The sequence below is a fragment of the Carassius auratus genome, chromosome 21 (genome assembly GCF_003368295.1).
Source record: "Carassius auratus strain Wakin chromosome 21, ASM336829v1, whole genome shotgun sequence".
In the NCBI taxonomy this organism is placed as follows: domain Eukaryota; kingdom Metazoa; phylum Chordata; class Actinopteri; order Cypriniformes; family Cyprinidae; genus Carassius; species Carassius auratus.
This window is the reverse complement of record NC_039263.1, coordinates 4,827,863-4,837,523: the sequence shown is the minus strand read 5'-3', so window position 1 is coordinate 4,837,523 and position 9,661 is coordinate 4,827,863. Positions and strand designations below refer to the sequence as shown.

At 38.3% G+C, this 9,661-nt stretch overlaps 1 protein-coding gene across 2 annotated transcripts; it reads left to right on the top strand.

Annotated features, from left to right (window-relative positions):
* The first annotated feature begins 3,341 nt into the window (after positions 1-3,341).
* Positions 3,342-8,744, top strand: LOC113038301 (uncharacterized). 2 transcript variants are annotated; one of them, XM_026195613.1, is made up of 11 exons: positions 3,342-4,134; positions 4,311-4,512; positions 5,384-5,630; positions 5,717-5,944; positions 6,072-6,249; positions 6,361-6,437; positions 6,506-6,686; positions 7,043-7,291; positions 7,397-7,568; positions 7,660-7,808; positions 7,953-8,744. In XM_026195613.1, the coding sequence occupies exons 4-11, from the start codon at positions 5,894-5,896 to the stop codon at positions 8,132-8,134; spliced, it is 1,239 nt and encodes a 412-aa protein (XP_026051398.1). In that variant the 5' UTR covers positions 3,342-4,134; positions 4,311-4,512; positions 5,384-5,630; positions 5,717-5,893; the 3' UTR covers positions 8,135-8,744. The 2 variants fall into 2 exon arrangements, with proteins under 2 accessions (XP_026051398.1, XP_026051400.1); XM_026195615.1 differs by having other exon boundaries at positions 5,717-5,967.
* The last annotated feature ends 917 nt before the right edge of the window (positions 8,745-9,661 follow it).

Sequence of the window (9,661 nt, the reverse complement as noted above, 5' to 3'; positions counted from 1 at the left end):
AGCACTAGAAGATATTGATATTTACACCTAATTAGAACTCTCTGCATTCTTTTGAATTATTTATTTATTTTGGTCAGCTCAAGATATTAATTTTGCTCTAGACTAATTACTGTATATGGCATTCAGGTTGTGTACTTCCATTGACACGGAGCAAATGGAATTGAGATTAATGAGAATGCTAATGGATAGCTGTTTCCAGATCATCTAGAACATCTTGGTTGAAAACTATATGGAAAATATATGAGCCAGATTGGATACTGGTACCCGGTCGTCCCAAAGTGGCTCTGTGTGTTTTTACTCCTCAAAACTTGCTGGTTCAACTAGAGACTTTTGTGTGAAATATTACTGACTGGAAATTTCATAATATAATAGTAGATCTAACATGCCTATTGTAGTCTACAGTTACTATAATGATCTTGATTTTAATTCATTACTAAATTAGGCAATGAGTCGGTTAATATTATAAGCTCTATACTGCGATTTCAAAGTTTCTCTAAAGCAATCTGTGCTGCACACACTGTTCTTTTGGTTTCTCTGCAGCTCCCCCTCACGTCTCACTACTTAACACAGGAATACCTAAGGCCCCTGCCTGCAGCATTAGCCCCAGAATTCTCCACAAGCAAAGTACATTTACAAGACTGGGTCTTAGTGACCTAGATTTGTCAGGTCGGATTCATCAAGTCACTTGCATTACAGCCGCCCTGTCAAGAAGTGATACTCATATTCACAACATGACAACTCATTTTAGAGCAAGTTGTGCAGATTCATACACTGTCACGGATTGGAGGAGGCATGAACGGGTCATAGTTAAGAACGTGGGCTAGTGAACATCGAAAAGTGAGGGATATGTTATCTGTGGCCTGCGGCGTATTCAATTCACTGTCACACCCATAGCGCTTCACGTCTTAAACCCAGTATGTCAAGAAAGCTCAGTCGTATTGGTTTTTACTGCACTGGTAAAATGGTACTCTCTTTCTGTTGCTCTCTTTTCCATTTCTTATTGTACCTTGGCACAACTTTTTATTGGTCCCTTGTGGCGTGGGGCATATTTCCACCGAAACAGAGGCCAAAACAGTGGATGACAAATTGCTCCAAGGTGCTGTATATTCACTCTCTTGCTTTTACAGCAATTCCAGCCAATTATTTTGAAGTCTGACACTTAAAGCGCAATCAGCGGTGGATCATTATCTGGCGGGAGTGATAGCCAGCAGCCTCCTTCCCTGGTTTGCCCAATTTGGCAGGGAGATTGCAATTAAGGGTGCACAACTATTCCCTGTATCAAACTTTCTTCACGCAGTTATCGCTCTTGAAATGTTGACTGTCTCTGACAACTTCTCGGCATGAGAGATTGTGATTGAAAGCGGATAAGGCAGCCTGGAACTTATAACCCATCTATCCTGATGACATGCACAGTTGAGACATCTGATTTCTGGCAGTGTTTGATGTTCTCTCGGTGTAATTTACGAGGTTACGCAGGTGTTCAGAACAGTCACAGGTGAGAAGGGAGAAAAATTCAGACCACGCAAGCTGCTCTTTCCACAGTGTCACCAAGCTTGTAGGAGATAGCATTGGACCTTGGATTATTTGTGCAGCAAAAACCTCAGGCATCCCGCTGCTGAGACAGGTGTCCCTCGTGGAGCAAATTCCAACAGCTGCGCAATGTCCTTGTGATGAGAGAAGTCAGGAGAGGGAGGAGCATACCTGAATAAACAACCAATGAATATTCACTATTGTTTCGTCAATGTCATGCTCCCCCGTCATTCAGTAAACATACACATTTCCCATCAAAGACCCCATTTGTATCATGTTATAGACATTTGTATTCTACCGATGAGTGAACAACTTTTGCAATTCCAGGAGTAAAATTTAAAAACCCATTTGTGTTGCAAAATATTCATAATATTCATATATATTTGTTTGCACCCACTGAAACTCTTAAAATTTCTCCGATTACAGGAAGTCATCAAGCACAGATTTCCCATAAAACCCGCTTCCAGCAGTCTAAACAGAAAACTAATTTCTCTCACAACTGCCACACACATACTAATTACTTATCAGATCATTAGCCAATTGTCAGAGCTGAATAAAGATTTTGATATTACAGATTAAACTTAGTAAGAGAAACTCAACTTCTAATGATGACAGCCTGCTGGTAGAAGTAGCATGACTTGTATTGTTGAAGTTTTTCCAGTACAGCTGTCTTTTCCTACGTCTTCCTTCAGCAATAGCATGCATGAGTGCTTTGGAAACATGACTGATGTTTAGCTGACTATCCTTGAGTAATTCCTGAAAAACTTTTTTAACTTGGCAAGTTGTGGTTGCCCACAGGTGTCCAACTTTACTGTGGGCCTCGGAGAGAGTAAATTAGTCCAAAGGAACTATGAATATCTACTTTCGAGTCATAACACTCTGTCAAATCAGAGCTAATAAAAACATTTCAACAGCAAGGTCTTGGATGTGTAACAAGGAAACTCTTGATGCACCAAAGCAATTTTATCTAGGTAAGACGGGACCAGAAAGAAGACGCTTGAACAGAAGTCTACAAATACAACACAGAGCAATAGCAGCATCTTCTGGTAGGATGTGCCTATAGCTATAAAACAGCACTGAAAGAAAATGACATTAAAAAAAGAAAAAGATTTACAACTTCAGGGACTAAATGCAAATACTGAAACACTCAATCATCAATCAAAATGCAACAGCAGATCATTAGCTACATCTTCATAATTATTGTCACAGAGGAAGAAAACTTAGATCCTTTTAACGTCTGAAATGTTTCTCCTAGACGTGAATATCAAGTCTTTTCTATACTTGCCTTGTAAAAATAGAAAGCAAGAACAAAAAACAGTTAAATATATATATACGAGTTATATATCATGTTTCTCACTCTACTTTCTTATTTTGACTCTTCTGCTCAGAACTTTCTTATGAAATGTGTGTGGAAAGGAGAAATTTAGAAAAAACTGTCAAAACACTGTTGAAACTGAAATGAGTGATACAGTATCTGAAAATCACCTCTGAACAATAAATATTTACTGTGAGGTGCCATGTTTGTGGGAAAGCAATAAGTAGAATATAAGAGTTATAAGAGAATATAAGAGATCAAAAATCACAAACTACAGGACTATGATACCTTAAATAACTTAAAAATTAACAAATTGAATAACAGGATGGAATTAAAGACTACTAGCTACTGCTCAGTAAGAGATCATGTAGGTTTCAGAAGATTATTTTTTTAAATGTGTTTGGTAATTCTGTGTCGATTTGTTTCTGTGCTGACAGCCACCATAACTGGTGTCACATCTCATGCATCCAACCAGCAGAGGGAGCCCTCTCTGGAATATTGACTGAACCCGTCTCTCTTCTCTTTACAGCATGGCTGCATCCGGAAACTGAAAAATGCTGCCTTCGGAGGACGCATTCCAAGGTAGCAAGGCATCAAGGCATGTCCGAATTCAATGTTAGCTTTAGTTCCTGTCTCCAGAGATTTTTAAGGCAGCATAAATGGATCCTTCGCTGCAATTGATATCCCACAATCCTGTGCGTTCCATTCTGTGACAGTTAAAGGGAGAGTTTCATTTATTCAGAGTTGTTTACAGTAATAAAGAGATGGATTAACATGCTAAACATGGCCAAAGTTAAAAAATATATTTATATTGGACGAATAACGGAGAGTTTCTGTGCCGAAAATCTTCGGGGTTGGTACAAGTTTCGGCTGGTGTTTTTACGTCGTGGATCAATGACGTAGACGAGAGCCGGAACCCCTTATATGAGCATTTATTTTGTAAAAGCGCGCCCGCGCACACTTTGAACAGAGGAGAGCGAGACCGCGCACATCAACGCGCTTCATCAGGAAATCGTCGTTGGATTTGTTTGAGAATGTCTCCAAAAAAGTGTGTTTTTGGATGCGAGGGAAAGTTTACCGTGTTCAGCTTCCCAAAGAACCCAGTGTTACAGCAACAGTGGATGCAATTTGTTTTTCCGGGGCAGCAACGGAGTGTAGCAAGTGCGTTTGTCTGTTCTCGTCATTTCAGTGACGAATGTTTTATAAACAAGGCCCAGGTCGATGCTGGATTTGCAAATCGTTTGCTATTAAAACGTGGAGCCGTCCCAGTGATAAAAGACACCATTCATGTAAGTACAACTGAATCAGATTTTTGTCTTCTGCTGGAAATCAGCACATAAGTAAATATGTTAATGGAAAAAACACGAAACATGAATTATTATTTAGTCTATTGATTGTAGTCTATCAAGGTGATTGTGAAAGTCCTGTTACAACTGAAGAACTAATTATTTTATTGATTTATTAGAGCACATCTACTACCAGAGAACACGTGCCTTCAGTGAAGCACACAGAATGTCAAACAGAACACAGACCTACTGTGTCTACTAAAGTGCAAGTCAGCCCACTGAAGATATCTGTAGGCATTCAGTGTACCTTTGCTCCAACTCAAAAAACAGTTGGCACACAGTTCTCCTTCTGTAAACAGACAGGACATGTACGTAACAAAGGTATGTAATATGTGAAATGTTTCTTACTACCTTAAAGCTGCAGTAGGTATCTTTTTGTAAAAATACATTTTTTTACATATTTGTTAAACCTGTCATTATGTCCTGACATAAGAGTATGAGACAGATAATCTGTGAAAGGCTCTTCCCAGTGGTCCTATTGCCATTTGCAGAATAAGAAACAACCAATCAGAGCTGCGGTCCGTAACTTTGTTTGTGTTCAAAATGTAGAAAAAATGTATATAATAAGCGAGTACACCATGAATCCATTTTCCAAACCGTGTTTTTAGCTTGTCCTGAATCACTAGGGTGCACCTATAATAAGTGTTTATATTCGAACTATTTTAGATTGCTTCGGGAGTACCGCGGCGGAGTAACCCAGTACCTTTGTGATTCTTCATAGACATAAACAGAGAGAAGTAGTTCCGGCTACGATGTTCTTCCGCAAGACGCAAGCGATTCTGTTTATTAACCGCTAGAGCGTCAAAAGTTACCTACCGCAGCTTTAACCTCCTGTATCTTTTTTTTTTAGGTTTTGTTTTATCTACCTCTTTTTGCAGTAAGAAGTTAAGAACAGGCATAATGTGTCTGGCTTCTGGTCTCATTCGTGTTCAGATGTCTTCAGTTGTACAAAACTGATTGTTTTTCTGCTTAATATTTTAAACTACCACATTATTTTAATTTACTGACTTAATTTTGACCACACTGGTATGTAGTGCCAACAGTTTTAATGTTTACTGCACTTATATTCCTACGGCAGCTTATGAACCAGAAGCCCACACATTACCAGAATAAAGCTTACTTTGAGAAAAAAAAATGGATAGAAGTAAGGGTTACCTAAATCAAATATTACATTTTGTTTTTTCTCGGTCAGCCACGCAGGCAACAGTTTTAAGTGCAAGGGTTAGTGCTGAGACCACACAAGTTGAAACACGGAGACATCTGTCATCTACACCAGTAAAGGCATCCACATCTGGACATGGAGCAACACCTGCTAAAAGGCCCCGTATTGAACTTTTGGAGGAGAAGGATGAGGATGAAGGAAACTTTACAGACTTTCTGCAACCTCATCATTCAACATATAAGCCTGTTGATTCTTTTGCAGAGGCTTCTGAACTTCGGTAGTGTTGTGCAAATGTAAATTTGTTATTCGTTGTATTTGTTTGCTTTTTTCCAGTCTAATTTTATGTTTTGTACTTCCTTTTAGTGGGATGGAGGTATCTTGTGATTACGCAGATGCAAAGTACATTGTTTTTGAAAGCTCTCTCAGGGAGCTTTTCGAAACATGTCCTTTGTGCAAGCATAAGTGCAATGTCCAGCGATGTCGGCTTGGGACATTTGTGTCTTTTAGTATGGTCTGCGGCCATTGTCAATATGCTAAAAAATGGCAGAGCCAGCCTATGAGAGGAAGCACCCCAGTCGGAAATCTTCAAATGTCAGCGGCAGTTTACTTCACTGGTGGATCATTTATTCAGATTGTCTGCACAAATTTTGCAGATTGTGTGCACTAAAAAAAATCACTAAGGATAAACACCATCAATGCGTCTCTGCTATGTTTCCAGATTTGCAGAGCTATGAATCTGCAAATACACCATTACTGCACATTCAGAAGGCATGCTCGTATGTTTCTGGAACCTTCCATATATCACAAGTGGAAGATGGATCAACAGGCCATGTTCCAGCAACTACAACCACAGGGCAAAATTGCTCTGAGTGGTGACATGCGTGCTGATTCTCCAGGTGAAATATTTCTTCTTTGTTGGCCAAAATTGCTTATGTGGATAATGTACAATTAAAGATTTTTGGTTGCACACACTGTTGTGTTAACTTTCACCTGTTCTCTATATGTAGGACACTCAGCCAAATATGGCAGCTATACTTTAATGCATCTGGAAAGCAATAAAATTCTGGATATTCAACTGGTACAGGTAACTCTCTCTTTCAGAACATATTATTTTTAATTGATTTTGCATATAGTAAGATTTTGATTTTTCAGAGCAACGAAGCTGGAGGCATTGCACACATGGAGAAGGAAGGACTCAGAAGAGGTCTGGATCTTCTAGAGTCCAACAACTTACATGTGGAATACATTGTGACCGATCGGCACACACAGGTGCAAAAGTATCTGAGGGAGAGAGCTGTAAAACAGTACTATGACGTTTGGCACATCGAGAGGGGTAAATGCAAATCTACGTTAATGTTATAGTTGTTTACAATTTCGAAAGAGTATTGTACATGCATGGTAATTTTAAGTTACACTTTACTTCAAGGGGTGTGTGTAAGACTGACATGATATAACACTTAACGACAGTTGTCATAAACATGCATAAAACATCTTTCATATTCATGACATATCATGAATATGAAGGTGTCATGTCAGTCTTACACACACCCCTTCAAGTAAAGTGTTACCTAATTTTATTTAATGCAAAAAATGTATTATGCAAAAGTTTGATTTCTGCAGATTCTCATTTTGTTCGATGTAAGACTTTTTTTTTATTCATTTATTATTATTATTTTTTTAATCATCCAGGGCTATCGAAAAAATTGGAGAAACTGTCCAGAAACAAAGAGTGCCAGGTGCTGCGCAAGTGGTTGCCAAGTATAAAAAACCACATGTACTGGTCAGCCATGTCTTCCAAGGAAGGACCTGAGAAAGTTGCTAAATGGAAGAGTTTATTCAACCACATTCAGAATGTCCACACTCATGACAGCCCAGAATTTCCTAAGTGTGCTCATGCAGACAAAGTTTCTAGAGACCGTAATAAATGGTTAAGACCAGGTTTGTGACCATTATTTATCTTGTGTAACTGACCTACTTTTGGTCTTACTTTAAAACAATAACTGGAAACTCAGAATTTGTGAAACCCATTTTCTGTTGTAACAGGTACCATGCTCCTGTATAAAGTTGAGAAGCTGCTCTTAAACAAAAGACTCCTCAAAGACGTGAAAAAGCTGAGCCACCAGTATCAAACGTTGGCTCTTGGGGCATTCCACAGTGTCATTCTGAGATTTGCTCCAAAGAATGTGGTATTTCCTTATATTGGAAAGTTATGCAGGTAATAACTGAGCACAAAAACATTTATTAAAAATAGTGTTCAATTTTAAACATTTACTACATTTATTCATAAACCCCCATTTTATGTTCAGGCTCTATCTTGCTGCAATGCATTTCAATGAGAATGCTGATCGTGAACAGACAGTGAACTTGGAGGGCACAGCTGTCTATAAGATAATGTATCCTAAATCTAAGAAGGGGCAACCTACAGCACAGACAGTGAAAACAGAGCCCACTTGTAGTATGTTCTGAAATGTGACATTTATTATAAATGTTTCATGTTACCAAATATAATTATTTTAAAATATTTCATGAACATTTTTAAATCAAAAATGTAAAAGTATTTTAAGAAAAAGTGCATCAACAATTTTTTTTTTTTTTAAAGAGTACGTCAATGACCTGATGAGGCTGCTCTTTACAGAGGTGTTTGACAACCCTGCCACCTTTGTTGAAGAAATTTTAAAGCTTCCCATTCCAGCGGACCTATCAGCAGAGTACGACAGGCCAGCAAAGGAGGATGTCATCGCCAGAAATGTGGCAAGGTTCAATCCAGTGTACCCAACGTAGTTCCCACCAGCATCAGGAAACTGCAGCCGAACCCGCAGGACGACACGTGATGGAATGACCACGTGCACATGTCTGCCCAGATATCCCCAGCACCAGCTGACAAAACTCCGATAGGCAAGATACCTGTAACGTCTGGCAGAGAGAGTCAGTGTCGAGCTCAATTCCTGGAGGGCAAAAGTCCTGCAGAGTTTAGCTTCAAAAACGAAGGACATGAAAATGTATACTTTTAGAATTGTATGCTGTCATAATAAGTATTACGCATACAATTTTGCATAAGCTACGTACATATTTAAACAGCATTATTAACGTTACTGGTTCTATTTCTTGGCAGCAAATGTTTTCTGCCTTGTTTGGCATTGTCCTACAATTCCCACATGTGCACCTTCTAAAATGGGCAAATACAAAAAATAATTACGACAACATTATTACAGGCAGCTTAGAAGTTTATCAATAGCCGCTAATTAAATGAGTTGTTACTTACCATATAGACACGTCCTACTGTAGTCGTATTTTCTGTTGTTCCATTTCAGACTCTGGATCTGATTCTGGATCAAATATGTATGGCTGGATCTGCCTGTCACTCATACTTAATTTAAGATATATATATATATATATATATATATATATATATATATATATATATATATATATATATATATATATATATAGCGATATCGCACCATGATCAATAGTAAGTAAACCTGTGCACACTCCCGCTTGACTCTATAGCTCTGCCCACGGCATGCTTCCAGAAACTCTACTTTTTCGGAGAGAATCAGAAAGCTGCATTTTTCTTATATAAATATGATACAACTAAAGACTTTTTTGAGATATGGATGCACTACTACTACTCAAGATTAACATGAGATTAGGTGAAACTGTGTACCCTTTAAGCCAAAAACTAAAGATGGCATCTGAAAGCGGCGGTCGGAGAGTTTGTGTGTAAATGTATGCTTTTGATCAACGTTTTCCACTTTTTATGTCATCTCTAGCAAGAAATTAATATTACAGTAATGAAATATCCACTTAGTTATCACCGAAGCTCTCTTTATTTTGCTGTAGATCATTAAACCATTACTCCGCCTCAGAAGCCTTTCCAAAATTAGTTTCATGAGGTGCCTTTGTGGGCTCACAAAGCTCGATATAATCGTTCTCTTAACTCATAGTTTGAACCAGAGTTTGTGATTAACTTTATTTGTGATTAATTATTTTTCTACATCCTCTCGAACTTTACTATACTATACTGTAAGAATCCTTCACCAGAACTGAATCCAGCAGTTTCAAAGCTTCCAGCAGCTTTCTCCTGATAAAGTAAGATGATAAAATAAATTCAAGACCAACTTACCTGTCTTGCTTTTTAGTAGCATGTTTGTTGATTGATGTGCGTTCCAACTGAAGGTAATGCAGATATTTGAATGATAGCAGCATCTACAACACAGAATCTGTTAACAAGCTGAATAAGAACAAGAACAGTACAGGAAATCTTCTCATAGCTTTACTCTACCAGTTACTGTCATTTAATTATGA